Raw genomic sequence first — 15,037 nt, forward strand, 5'->3', positions numbered from 1 at the left:
CTGAATCTTTCAGTGATATGTAGATATTGGGATGTTTAAAGTCTTTGTAATTTCACATCAAGTAACATTTTTCAGATATGGTTCCACAATTTTTAGACGCAATTGGTCACAGATTGATAAACTTCTGACCATTTTTGCTTTTAAAAGACCGACCTCTATAATGTGCTGTTTTTATCCAGTCATGTGACTTAGTTGAAAATTGACCTTCCAACTGTTTTTCATTGGAGCAACTTTTCCAGCCTTCTGCTTAAAGGGCTTGTCTTGTCCTAAACTACAAGGCTGCAGTTACACTGTGACTGCCGACTCCTGTGAATCCTTACATTCTGCGCACTGTGAGGACACATTGACGGCCACATTCCTACTAGACTGTTTCCAGCTTGGATTTATACTCTTGTATTGAGGGAGGCTGTGCCCATCTAATCAGCATGTGGACGGCATACTACGATACGACTACCCTGTCTTGGGACTGGAGGATCCTTTCAGTGCAATGTGAAGATTCACAAGTCTGCAGTTAGTGACTGCAGCGACGGTCGGACATCACCTTTTTCCCTTTCTTGCAACGTTTTTCAGATCTGTTGCTGCCATAAATTTCTAGAGGAGTTATTTTTTAAAAAGTTTCTTCTGATTTGTGTTCTATGTTTTGTTGTGAATAAAATATGGCTGTACAATGTTTCCTTAATCATTGCGTTCTTGTTTTCTTTACATTTTACTCATATTCCCATCTATTTTGGAATTGGGGTTGTACAGAAAAGGTGTAATACAGTTGCTCTCTATTTGTTTTACTTTGACTGTTTTTGAAGGTGATGGGTTATAGTCTGTATTATACTCCAGAGCTGCATTCTTAATTCTTCAGAGTTCAGCTTTCATGCTTTTAAGCCTTTCTCACTGGCTCAGCATCTGCACAAATACTGATCAAGTGATTTGCATTCTGGGCATTACAGATTTTACAACAAAGTCTGTGCAGTCATCTCCTGTATGAAAACGTCTTGTGGGAGTAATGGCTTTAGGCCCTGTGCGCACTAGAAAAAGGATTTTTCTCAAGAAATTTCTTGAGCCTGAAAGATTAGCGCACTTGCGTTAAAAAAAACGCACCGAAAAACGCATGCGTTTTTTCCGCAGGTTGGTCCCTGCGTTATTTTACCATTTTATATATGGCAAAAAACGCAGGTACCTGCAGAAAAGAAGTGACATGCACAATATTTCTCTCAAAAAATTCTGCAGAAAGAATTTTCTTGAGGAAAAAAATGCAGTGTGCACAGCTATTATTTTTTTTTTCCATAGGTTTTGCTGGGGAATGTCTGCAGAAAGGTTACAACCAATTTCTCAAAATATTTCTGCAGCAAAAACGCGGGTAAAACGTAGTGTGCGCACAGGGCCTTAAGCAGTCATCTGTTTCTAATATAACGATGAATACACTGCTTCAATATAATACAGAATAATTAAGGATCAGATTAACAAATACTGTATTATATTGTATCTGCAAAGTGATACAACTTTTCACATTTGGTAAATATGGGAAGTACCCAAGATTATGAAGACAAAATGGTAATCATTTGTGACTATATGGGACATTTTGTAAGATTTCTGGCTTGACACACGCCGTGCCTCAAATGCAGCGTGTTAATCAGGAATGTCTCACTCCACTGCCCCCCTCAAGATCAGCGAGAAAATCACCAGTCTTGATGAACTGGGGTCTAAGGCTATGTTCACATTTCTGTTCTTTTGCATCAGTTACATGCGTTGCTTGACGCTTGTGATTGATGCGTTGTACAATGGTTGACAAGAATTGGAATTCATTGTCATGAGAAAGCGGATTCTGTTGTAAAACAAGAGAGAACGATCAGCTGATCTCTCACAGAAGCCGGGTGATCAGCTGATCGTTTGACCGCCGAGAGAGAGACATTCATTTGAATGATTAAACACAAGCTTTGAGCATGCGCAGTGAAAACATAAGGATTCCGCTGCTCAAAAAAGTTACATGCTGCGTTCCTGCTGCCCGATGGTCAGTCGTTCCACGACTGATCAGTCGGGTGGCGGATGCAACGCAAGGGCAGCAGTCGCAATCCACCGCTCATACAAGTCTATGGGAACAACGGAATCCGCCAAATGGATTGCGTTGTTTATCAGAGCGGCGGATTGTGACTGATCATAAACAACGGAAATGTGAACCTAGCCTTAGCCATTTGTCATTGAAATTACATCATACTGTGACTTAACATTTTAGCTTTTCCTGTTTGCCTTTCTCAATATTTTTTTTTTTTTTTTAAAGATGTGAAAATCATCACGAAAAGCTCAGCGTATTTTGTTGGACATGTAAAATTTGCATCTGCCATCAATGTGCCCTCTGGGGAGGAATGGTGAGTAAACTGTAGCAATGTAACATATTTAGCACACTTTTACTACATGACATAAATCGTAAAATGGGAATAGGTAACAAATTGTTAGAAGTGTTTCCTTAATACATATGTATTTCACATGGAGGAAGGGTCCACGTTGGCAACTTCTCAAACCATGGAAGTGGCAGCTGTGATGCTGATTTGTCCTCCCTTTCAAAGGATTTTTCTCCGAGATGATCCCCTGATAGTTTTGCACAAATTTACACGCCACAGTCCTCTAGTGTGAATTTTTGGCCCAGTGCCTCAGTCCTTCTATAGTTAGTCCTAGAAGTCTCCCATTATACAGTCAATTTCAGGACAGGTCCACCAGGACTGAAATTTTTAATGAAGTGACTTTTGTGCTGTTTTCAGAATGGGTCTGTCAGCTTAAGGTTATGTTCATATGAGCATTAGTTTAATCAGAAATGGCAGCGCACAAGTAATTAAAATGCCTTTCTTTATGGTCAGTTAATGTATCTTACTGTTGCACGATCAATAAAGATCAATTCCAGACTACCTTCTGCATTCTGAGTTGCAGCTTCTCTTTAATTTAACAGTCTTAATTTCTGTGGTGTGTGTGTGTGTGTGTGTAATATATATATAATATATATCTCCCAACTTTTCAAGAAAGGAAAGAGGGACAAAGTATGCGGCGCGCGCAGCAGCGGCAATTTCTGACCACGCCCCTAGCCACACCAATTTGGCAGTAAGGGTCATTCAGCAGATGCCGTGGACTGTTCATTCATATTCATAGCAGTCAGAATTTTTTTATATTTCTGTGTCACTATATGACATGTTGCTTATTTGTGCCTATCAATCTGTGTTCACACGTTGCATAAATTCTGTTTCTTTTTTTCTGTCTGCACCAAACTACACAATAACAATCTTCTCTGTTTTTTCCATTTTTGCTGCATTTTTTTCTGCCTTTTCTGCATTATTTAATGCGTTTTTGGTTCAGATGTGAATCTGCGTTTTTATTGTACAGAGAAGCTTTTTCCTGCATTTTAAGCTCCAGAGAAACAAGAGATCCCCCCCCCCCCCCCCCGAAAACCACAGAATTCAGCAGCGTCTTTTCATGGAACCACATACACTTTACTTGGACAATTAAACACAGCAGAATAAATGTGCAAAAAAACAGCAGAAAAATATGCAGCATTTACACTACAGGTGAATATGGACTAATTGTCCAAGCAAAGTGGATGAGACGTCCTGAAATCTCCACTCCTGGTGCGTGGAAAGACGCCGCTGAACGGTGCGGATTTGGTGTTTCTTTCTTTATAAGCTTCAGGATTCATATCAGCAACAAACATGTATCAAATAAGGGGGACAATGTATAAAAAATACCGCAAACACGCAATAATCAGAGAACATTGTTATTGCACTCGTGGCGCGGACACCTGCAGAAAAAAATGCAGCATTTACGCTATGTGTGAACACTGCCTCAGTGATCCATTTTTTACATTTTTTTTATGGGTTTTAATAAAGAAAAATAATAAATTGCGCCTTTTTTTTCCCGCCATTTACCGATCCCCATAAATCTGATCGCTGTTGTTCAGGTCATTACGATTACAGGGACACCGAATATGTCCATGTTTGCTGATTTGTGATGTTTATTATTTTATAAAAAAGTGTAATAAAATTACATTCTATTTTTTTTTTTTTTATTATTTTTAGTAACTTTATTAGAAGAAAAAAATCCTCTTTTCCTCTCCCTCTAGAATACAGGACATAGAGATGCTGCTCTGTACAATGTAGCTGTGTCATCTGCTGTGTAAGAGGCTGCATTGTAGGTTCATTTATGTGAAATCCTCCCTCTGGCATCATCAATCCTAGTGGCTCAACAGCTAGAGCAGCTAGGAAAGCCAGGAGGTTGCTGGACACAAGTTTTGAACGTTGCTGGTTTGAATCCAAGGTGGTGAAGATAAAAAAAAAAAAAAAAATTGTATTTGTATTTTTTTCCTCATTTCTTTATAGTAGTTTTATGGGAACAAATGAATCTGACTCTTTCACCAACATTGAGATACAGTATTTTTTTATCTATCTATCTCTATCCCTCTATCTATCTATGATTCTATCTATCTATTATCTGTCGTGTATCTATATATCCCTCTATCATCCATCCCTCTATCATCCATCCATCCCACTATCATATATCCCTCCCTCTATCCCTCCATTCATCCCTCTATCATCCATCCCTCCCTCCCTCTATCCCTCCCTCCATTCATCCCTCTATCATCCATCCATCCCTCCCTCTATCCCTCCATTCATCCCTCTATCCCTCCATTCATCCCTCCATTCATCCCTCTATCATCCATCCATCCCTCCCTCTATCCCTCCATTCCTCCATTCATCCCTCTATCATCCATCCATCCATCCCTCTATCCCTCCATTCATCCATCCCTCCATCCATCTTTGCAGCTGAATAACCTGCTTCTGGTGTCTCACCTGCAGTATAGAGGTCAAGATAACAAAATCTTCCTATTGGTTTCATTACAGGCAGTAGCTCAATGGTTAGAGCTGCTGCCTTTGAAACAATGAACTCACAGTTCCACGAGTTCGAGTCCCGGCCGCCCCGAAAATCCAGAGCCAATGATAATTTAATTTAATTTATTCACTTCACTGAGGGGAGGAGCCGGGACATCAGCTGTGAGCCGCGAGAGTGCGGGACAGCCCTGATAAATCGTGCAAGTCCCGCAGAATCCGGGACGGTTGGGAGGTATGTATATGTATATAATATGTATATGTATGTATATGTATACATATGTACACATATACATATATGTATATGTGTGTATATGTATACACTACAGTTCAAAAGTTTAGGGTCACTTAGATATTTCCTTATTTTTAAAAGAAAAGCCCATTTTATTTCAATGAGGCTAATATTAAATTAAACAGAAATACACTCTATACATTGTTAATGTGGTAAACGACTATTCTAGCTGCAAACGTCTGTTTTTTAATGCAATGTCTACATAGGTGTATAGAGGCCCATTTCCAACAACCACCATTCCAGTGTTCTAATGGTACATTGTGTTTGCGAACTGTGTTAGAAGGCTAATGGATGTTTAGAAATCCCTTGAAAACCTTTGTGCAAGTATGTTAGCACAGCTGAAAATCATTTTTTCTCTGACGCCTCTTTGGGGGACACAGGACCATGGGTGTTATGCTGCCTATCCATAGGAGGACACTAAGTAGATGCAAAAGCATAGCTCCTCCTCTGCAGTATACACCACCTGGCCGGGCCAGGCAACCTCAGTTTTAGCTTAGTGTCTGTAGGAGGCACTTTCTTTCAAGGTTTTGTTATTTTTTGAGGGCGACTGTTTCCTTTTGGGACCGATCTCCCACTACCATCAACGGGCAGGAATGTGGAGTGTCGCCTCCACGTACCCCCTCCTGCGACGCTGGATCCTGGGCTGGACGGCGGGTTCCACAGACACCGATTTTCCAAAGCCCAGGGTAGAGGCCTGTGCCCCTATAGCCCAATTCCTCAGCCCCTCTTTGCAGGCTCTGAGTTGAATATGGCACCGGTGTGACCGGACACAGCAGGATGACTCTGCTATTTTCACTGCCTGGACTGAAGCAGTGTTTTAAGGTGAGATCCCCCCTGACTGGTTTCCCAGACAAAGGGAGAAAAGACGCTGCAGGGAAGGCTCCCAGGACATTTTACAGTATTTATTATGAGAAAGTCCCTTGCTGAGTGCAAGGAGGAGAGCCCCAAGGATCCTGCACACACAGTGTTAACTTTTTTCTCTAGCTTTCTAGCTGGAGGAGGGGGGAAGTCACTCCTGTTTGCAGAAAGTCCTGCAGATAATTTCCCGGTGGCAGGGGGAGGGCTCAGGGACTCACGCTGTTTATTTGCTCTAGCAGAAAAGCCGGCTGATAACCACCAGTGACGAGCTGTGTGCTGACTGGAGGGAGAGGGAGGAAAACTATCAGAAGCTCCCTTCCCGCCGGTTTTTACTACCCACAGCAGGGGGGGGGGCGGCACACTGACTTCATCTTCGTGCTCTTTTAGCGCTAAGCCCCGCCTCCGCGGCTGCGATAAGCCCTGCCCCTCCAGCAAAGCGTGTGAAGATCTCCATAGAGCTTAATCCTTCCTGAGGACAGGGCCATCGGCTGATTCTGGTGAGGTGCTTGCTTCACTTGTAGCTCTGCTGAGCATTGCTCCCCCTCCTGGCATACTCCTATTAGGAACATGCAGAATTCTAAGGGCACTAAGAGTACTAAGGCCCACATAGTCTATTATTCAGCCTGCACTGCCTGCCACGCTGAGCTACCACGTAAACACACCTCTTCTCTCTGTGAGTCCTGTGCCCCTATAGCCCCCCCCAAGACCCCCCTGCCGCCACCACCACTGCCGCAACCGTCAGCCCAGAGCCTAGGGCTCCCAGCCCACCGGAATGGACACAGTTTCTGTCCCAATCCATGGAAAAACTGTCACAGAACCTGGTGCTGGCTATAAAATGTCGTCCTCCACACCCTTCTGGGTCCCTGGACGGAACACAGCCTGAGGATACCCTTATGGAGGATCCTTCTGAGGTAATCCGGGCACTTGCTTCACCGGTTGCAGGGATCAGGAAAAGAGACAGGATACAGCCAGGCCCCTTTCTGTTGGGCCTTGCACTGTAGAGTGTCTGTCCGTGCATGATACACAGTGGGGTACGGCTTGGCAGCCCACCTGATCTAATAGTATGGGCGTCACCTAATAGGCTGCGGGTTTGTGACTGTGTTATCTGCATATGTGAACAGCGCTCTATACAAGCCACTAGTGTGCAGTTTTATCATCTAGCAATCGCCCTCCTCCATTCCATGGAGGTGTGTGTGTGATTTGCTCCTCCTGCACCTGTGACGCTTCCACTTTAGTTGGGATTTAGCTGTATCCTGCTAGAGTACTAGTTTTTGGCCAGGGCGATGTACACACTGCAGCCCATCTTGCTGTAAGAAATGCTTAATTTTTGGAGGATATTTTCCTCTTTTTGTTATGTTTAGATAAGGAAAAGAGCACACGGCCGGGTGTCTCCAGCGGGCTCTCCCTCGGGAGCACACAGGGAAGGCTCTCCCACACGCTCCATGGCTTCTGAAGAGCTGGAGGAGGGAGAATGCTGTTTATATCAAGAGGATTCCTTGGTTTCAGCCACCCCAGATGATCAAACTGCAGTAGACTCCCTTATAGCAGCAATCAACCAAACTCTGCATGTGGAGGATCCCCCATCCACTACCACTGACCATGCGGTCTCCTTTTAAGAGGGCGAGGAAACCCCAAAAGGTTTTCGCTGATCACCCAGAGTTTCAGGATATCCTCACAAAGCAAAGGGAGAAGCCTGACAGGCTCTTCGGTAACCGAAAACTCATGGAGTCCCGGTACCCTTTTGCCTGCCCCTAAGGCCTGGGCCGATCCGCCCTCTGTCGACCATCTCCCCCCCCCCCCCCCCCCCAGTCTCCCGCCTTACCACAAAGATGCTCCTGTCTTTACTTGATGGTTCCTCCAGGGACCCGACAGAGAGGTGGAGCACCTCGCCCGCTCTGCTTTTGAGGCTGCGGGTTCCTCCCTCTCGCCCTCCTTTGCCGCTGTGTGGGTCGCAAAGGCGATTTCGGTCTGGCCAGAATCCCTTAACACTTCGCTTGAGGAATCCCAGTTCACTCATACCTTCACAGAGGTAACAGCTCAAATTGCCGCTACGGCGGAGTACCTCATGCAGGCCTCCATGGATGCTGCTACCTGCGCAGCGTTTGCCGCCTCAGATACCATAGCCATCTGTAGAGCTCTCTGGCTCCGACAATGGCGAGCGGACTCTGCCTCCAAAAAGTCTCTCACGGGCCTTCCCTTTTTTCCATACCGATTGTTTGGCGAACGTCTGGACAAGCTCATTTCTGACACCACGGGAGGAAAGAGTACCTCCCTCCCCCAGCTGAGGTCCAGGACGTCCTTCACCAGACGTCCACAGTCCTCATTCCGCTCCTTTCGGAACTCATTTGGTTGGTCGACATCCCGTGCTATCCCCGCCACCAGCCGCGGACTACGCAGGGACTGACCACCTCAGCTCTCCCCGAAACCCACTTCGTCATGGCAGCCTAGACCAAAACAGTCCAGGACTAGGGAGACTCTGCCACAACGTTTTCCCCCCTCATGACTCCTTCGACGCCCCGGAAGACACACTCATTGTAGGACGTTGACTGCGGCTCTTTCATCACATCTGGGCTGCCGCCTCAGACGACAAATGGGTGCGAGACCTTGTGTCTTCCGGTTACCACATTAGAATTTCGGACCCGACCCCCGAGTCGGTTCTTTCTCTCAAACCCCCCAAAGACTCAAACGATGCAAAGCTTTTTTCTCAGAAATCCACTCGCTCCAAACAGCAGGAGTGATAATACCTGTCCCAGACGACGAGAAGTTCAGGGATTTTTATTCCAACCTCTTTGTCGTCCCCAAAAAGGATGGGTCAGTTCGACCCATCCTGGACCTCAAACACCTAAACAAACATGTGCACGTACGGAGATTCAGAATGGAGTCCCTAAGGTCCATTATTGCATCCATGGTCGAAGGGGAATTCCTCGCCTCCATAGACATCAAGGACGCGTATCTGCACATACCCATCGCCCCAGATCACCAAAAGTTCCTCCGCTTCGCAATTCAGGACTCCCACTTTCAATTCGTAGCTCTACCCTTCGGCCAAAGTCATGGCGGCCGCCATGAGCGTCCCTCACGCCAGGGGAGTAGTCGTTCTCCCTTACTTGGATGACCTCCTCATCAAGGCCCCTTCCTTCCACGACTGCTCAACCAGCGTACAGATCACTGTGGACACCCTATCCTGCTTAGGGTGGCTAGTGAATCTGGACAAATCATCCCCGATCCCATCACGATCCATCACATTCCTGGGCATGTCTCTGGACACCCGTCGGGGCTTGATCCTTCTCCCTCAGGACAAGGCGATCGCTCTTCAACGAGCGGTACGCTGCCTTCTACGTCATCCTTCTCTCTCCATTCGATTCAGCATGAAAGTGCTCGGCAGGATGGTGGCAGCTATGAAAGCAGTACCCTTTGCTCAACTGCACCTCCGCCCACTGCAGCTAGCCCTTCTAGCGGCCTGGGACAAGAGCTCCTTCTCCCTGGACAGACATCTTCACCTGACACCTTCAGTCAGGTACGCACTCCCCTGGTGGCTTCGGTCCTCATCCCTATCGAAGGGGAGATCTTTTCTCCCAGTGAACTAACTGGTCCTGACCGCGGACGCCAGCCTACTAGGCTGGGGAGCAGTGTACCGGCACCACACTGCTCAAGGACGTTGGACACCCCAGGAGTCTTTCCTACCCATAAACACCCTGGAACTCCGCGCGATCTTCCTCGCGCTCAGAGCGGTCTGCCCTCTGCTAGCGGGTCGTCAGATTCGAGTCCAATCGGACAATGCGACAGCTGTAGCCTATATCAATCTGCAGGGGGGCACCCGCAGCAAAGCGGCTTATCTCGAGGCCCACAAAATCCTCAGCTGGGCCGAATCGTCGGGATCAGTGATATCAGCGGTACACATACCGGGGGTAGAGAACTGGGCAGCAGACTTTAGTCGCCAAGGCCTAGCCGCCGGAGAATGGTCTCTCCACCCAGATGTGTTTCTACACATCTGCACTCGCTGGGGCACACCAGACGTGGATCTAATGGCCTCAAGGTTGAATGCAAAGGTACCCGCGTTCATAGCCAGGTCACGTGACCCGCAGTTCATCGGCACTGATGCTCTAGTCTGCTCCTGGCACCAATTCCGCCTGCCTTACATATTTCCACTTCTACCCCTGCTGCCGCGGGTAATCAGGAAGATCAAGGCAGAGGGAGTCCCGGTGATACTGATGGCACCGGACTGGCCCAGGCGCGCAAGGTACGCCGAATTAGTACAGACGCACCGTGGCGCCTTCCAGACATCCCAGACTTGCTGACCCAAGGGCCCATTTCCCATCAGAACTCGAGAGCCCTGAAGCTGACGTCATGGCCATTGAGACCTGGGTATTAACAAGAGCGGGATTCTCCCCCGCGGTTATTTCCACCATGATCAGCGCCCGAAAGCATGCTTCATCCCGCATTTACCACCGTACGTGGAAAATGTTCCTTTCATGGTGCAGGGAAACTAACGTCCAGCCTATGCCTCTGGCCATCCCCAGAATTCTCGACTTTCTACAATCTGGCTTGCAAGCGGGGTTGGCTCTCAGTTCCCTTTAAAGGGCAGGTCTCAGCGCTCTCAATCCTCTACCAATGCCGCCTGGCTCAAAAACCGCAAGTCAAGACCTTCCTCCAGGGCGTTTCCCATCTAGTTCCCCCGTACAAACGGCCCCTGGAACCATGGGACCTCAACCTCGTTCTGGACGGTCTCCAGAGGTCTCCCTTTGAACACCTCAAGGAATCCTCCCTTGCTCTTCTGTCCTGGAAGGTAATATTCCTGGTGACAATTACGTCCATCAGACGGGTTTCGGAGCTAGCAGCACTCTCTTGCTGCGAGCCTTTTCTGATCTTTCACCAGGACAAGGTGGTTCTGTGCCCCCTTCCGGATTTCCTTCCAAAGGTTCTTACCCCGTTTCATTTGAACGAGGACATTTGTTCTGCCTTCCTTTTGTCCACACCCGGTTCATAGGGTGGAAAGGTCTCTGCATTCGTTAGACCTCATCAGAGCTCTCAGATATTACATATCCAGGACAGCCCCCTTTAGGAAAACGGACTCTTTTGTTCGTCATTCCTGAGGGGCCTAAGAAGGGACAGGCAGCTTCAAAGGCGACTCTGGCTCGCTGGATTCGCTCTGCGATCCAGGAAGTCTACCGCTTGCAACTCAAGCCCATTCCGAGTGGGCTGCGGGCTCATTCCACGCGAGCAGTTGGCGCTTCGTGTGCCATTCGGCATCGGACTTCAGTGGAACAGTGGACCTGGTCTAGCCTACATACGTTTTCAAAGCATTACAGAGTCCATACCCAGGTTTCAACTGAGGCAAATCTGGGTAGGAAAATTCTGCAAACTGCAGTAGAGCACCTCTCTCAGTAGGCGCTCCAGGCTGTCTGGGACTGGTTCCTAGTCCTTGGGTTGTGTTGTCTTCTTTTATGTTTCCCACCCATGGACTGCTTTAGGACGTCCCATGGTCCTGTGTCCCCCCCCAATGAGGCGTCAGAGAAAAACGGATTTTTGTGTACTCGCCGTAAAATCGTTTTCTCTTAGCCATCATTGGGGACACAGCACCCACCCTGTTGCCCTGTTGGGCCTTGGTTCTCTCAGTACTTTATTTGGTTATGACTTTTCTTTTCTCATGTTCCTCTGTTGAGAAGTTTTTACTGCTTTTTTTTTTTTTTCCTACTGCTTGTGTACTAAAACTGAGGTTGCCTGGCCCGGCCAGGGGGTGTATACTGCAGAGAAGGAGCTATGCTTTTGCATCTACTTAGTGTCCTCCTATGGATAGGCAGCATAACACCCATGGTCCTGTGTCCCCCAATGATGGCTAAGAGAAAACGATTTTACGGTAAGTACACAAAAATTCGTTTGCTGATTAGAGAAGCTATAAAACTGACTTTCCTTTGAGCTAGTTGAGAATCTGGAGCATTACATTTGTTGGTTCCATTTAAACTCTCAAAATGGCCAGAAAAAGAGAACTTTCATGTGAAACTCGACAGTCTATTCTTGTTCTTGGAATTGAAGGATATTCCATGCGAGAAATTGACAAGAATCTGAAGATTTCCTACAAGGGTGTGTACTACTCCCTTCAGAGGAGAGCACAAACAGGCTCTATCCAGAGTATAAAGATAAGTGGGAGGCCCCGCCGCACAACTGAGCAACAAGAGAAGTACATTAGAGTCTCTAGTTTGAGAAATCGACGCCTCACAGGTCCTCAATTGGCAGCTTCATTATATAAATAGTACCCGCAAAAATGCCAGTGTCAACGTCTACAGTGAAGAGGCGACTTCGGGATGCTGGTTTTCAGTGCAGAGTGGCAAAGAAAAAGCCATATCTGAGTCTGGCTAATAAAAATGAAAAATTAATATGGGCAAAAGAACAGACATTAGACAGAGGAAGATTGGAGAAAAGTGTTATAGACAGACAAACCAAAGTTTGAGGTTTTTGGATCACACAGAAGAACATTTGTGAGACGCAGAACTACTGGAAAAATGCTGGAAGAGTGCCTGACGCCATCTGTCAAGCATGGTGGAGGTAATGTGATGGTCTGGCGTTGCTTTCGTGCTGGTAAAGTGGAAGATTTGTACAATGTAAAAGGGATTTTAAATAAGGAAGGCTATCACTACATTTTGCAACGCCATGCCATACCCTGTGGACAGCGCTTGATTGGAGCTAATTTTATCCTATACCAGGACAATGACCCAAAGCACACCTCCAAATTGTGCATGAACTATTTAGGGAAGAAGCCGGCAGCTGGTATTCTATCTGTAATGGAGTGGCCAGCCCAGTCACCAGATATCAACCCTATTGAGCTGTTGTGGAAGCAGCTTGACTGCAGGGTACGCAAAAAGTGCCCATCAAGCCAATCCAACTTGTGTGAGGTGCTTCTGGAAGCATGGGGTGATATATCTCCAGTTTACAGCAAATTAACAGCTAGAATGCCAAAGGTCTGCAAAGTTGGAATTGCTGCAAAGGAGCATTCTGTGACGAAAGCAAAGTTTGAAGGAGAAAATTATTATTTCAAGTAAAAATCATTATTTCTAACCTAGTCAATGTCTGGACTATATATATTCTATTCATTATGCAACTCATTTGATAAATAAAAGTGTGATTTTTCATTTAAAAGACTAAATTGTCTGGGTGACCTCAAACTTTTGAACGTGTGTGTGTGTGTGTGTGTGTGTGTGTGTGTGTGTGTGTGTGTGTGTGTGTGTGTGTGTGTGTGTGTGATTATACACTTTTCTGTCTAGTCTGGTGGTATTCGCCGACGGTTATTGTACCAGAGTAATAAAAAATTGTGCATGTACTTCATGATTTTACACAAAGTGGAAAAAAACCCCCAACTTTTTATTAAAATAATTTTGTGTTTTTTTAATCTTTTTAAAAAAAAATTGAGAAAAATGGGACTTTTTGAAAAATGTGCATAAAAGCACTCCAGAAGAGCAGTATTGGAGTTGAATTTGTGCCAGATTTTTTTTTTATCACAATTGTTGAATCAGGAGATAACATCTGAAATCATTAAACCCCTCCCACAAAAATTTTTCAAGCTGATGTAAAATACTTAAAGGGTTGTTCCCATCTCCAAGATCCTATCCCAATATGTCGTAGGCATTTTATTAGCAAAGTCCTCCAATTAATAAATGTATAGTTCTCCTGATACAGCCATGTGTCTTAAGCTGCAATGCCCCTGCACATGAGTTAAGTATCCATGGTTATGACCATGAGCAACTAACTCTCACTGTGAGTGAACGTAACCAGAAATACCTAAGCTGCAATGCTCTGCACATTTGGTAGGATACATTGCTATTTCAGTAAAACTATACTTCATTTCTAATGGAGGGAAAAAAAAGGGGGCTCAGAACTGGACAAAAAAACAGGCTCAAGGGCCCGGATTCATGAATGCCTATGAGCAGAGCCAGGTGGTAGTGGACTCACTGATAGTTACAGCACCCACTTATTGCAGCAGATTCCATCACTTGACAGAGACCTACAACCCACAGATCATGGCTGTTTCGCGCCCGGTGTGCACTCAAGGCATGCTGGAATATATTAACCAATTTCCTACCTATCTTTCAAAAATAAATCGGCCCATATAATGCATCTACTAGATTTAACCCCCTTAACGACCGAGGGCAGTAATATTACGTCCTAGCGGTCATAGTGTTAATCCCCGCTGGCTGCTGCAAGCAGCCTGCAGCGATCAGTGCACATGTCACCCTATTTGTACAGCTGACATGTGTGCCTGCCAGGCATGAGTGGAATCGTGTTCCACCCGTGCCTTTTTTAACCCCTTAAATGGCGCTGTCAGTATGTGACAGCGCCATTATGATCGCGCTAAAACTTACAGCCCAACACCGGAAGTCACGTGACGTGATCACGTGGATCCAATGGTTGTCGCAGTAGCACGGGGTCATGTGATGACTCCTGTAGCTCACATGACTAAAGTCCTGTAAGAAACAGCCGAGTGCTGCTCATTACAAGAGATGAGCGTTTCTCCCCTGCTCTGATCGTGAGAAAGGAACCAGGGATAAGACGGCTGATCCTTATTGTCCCCTAGCTAGGGGGACTATTTAAAAAAAAAAAAAAAAGTTAAAGTTAAAAATAAATACTACCTGAAAGTTCAAAACAACCCCCCCCCCATTGAAAAATGTAAGGGATAAAAAATATACACACATTTGCTATCACCGCATTCAGAAATAACCAATCTATCACAATATAAAATCAGTCAATCTGATCGGTAAACGGCGTAGTGGCAAAAAAAATCCAAACAACAAAATTAAGTTTTTTTGGTCGCCACACATTTTTGCGTACAATGCAATAACAGGCTATCAAAACGTAGCATTTCCGCAAAAAGGGTACAGAAAGTGTCACCTCGAGACGCAAAAAATTAATCAGTCACTGAGCCAAAAAACCTGAAAAATGAGATTCCTACGGGTCGTGGAAAATAGTGCAAAACGATGCGCCACTTTTTTCGGACAAACTTCTGTTTTGTGCTGTTTTTTTAACCCTTTAGATTAGATTAAAA

General features: G+C 45.8%; 1 protein-coding gene across 2 annotated transcripts in view; it reads left to right on the plus strand.

Moving 5' to 3' along the window:
* The window catches only part of TRIM37 (tripartite motif containing 37), a 253,245-nt gene that overhangs the window by 55,606 nt on the left and 182,602 nt on the right, over nucleotides 1–15,037 (plus strand). For both annotated transcript variants that reach the window (XM_075336298.1, XM_075336299.1), the window contains exon 5: nucleotides 2,270–2,357. In XM_075336298.1, coding sequence (XP_075192413.1) covers nucleotides 2,270–2,357 — 88 coding nt within the window. The remainder of the gene's footprint in view (nucleotides 1–2,269; nucleotides 2,358–15,037) is intronic.

Source organism: Anomaloglossus baeobatrachus, chromosome 2 (assembly GCF_048569485.1).
Source record: "Anomaloglossus baeobatrachus isolate aAnoBae1 chromosome 2, aAnoBae1.hap1, whole genome shotgun sequence".
Taxonomy (NCBI): domain Eukaryota; kingdom Metazoa; phylum Chordata; class Amphibia; order Anura; family Aromobatidae; genus Anomaloglossus; species Anomaloglossus baeobatrachus.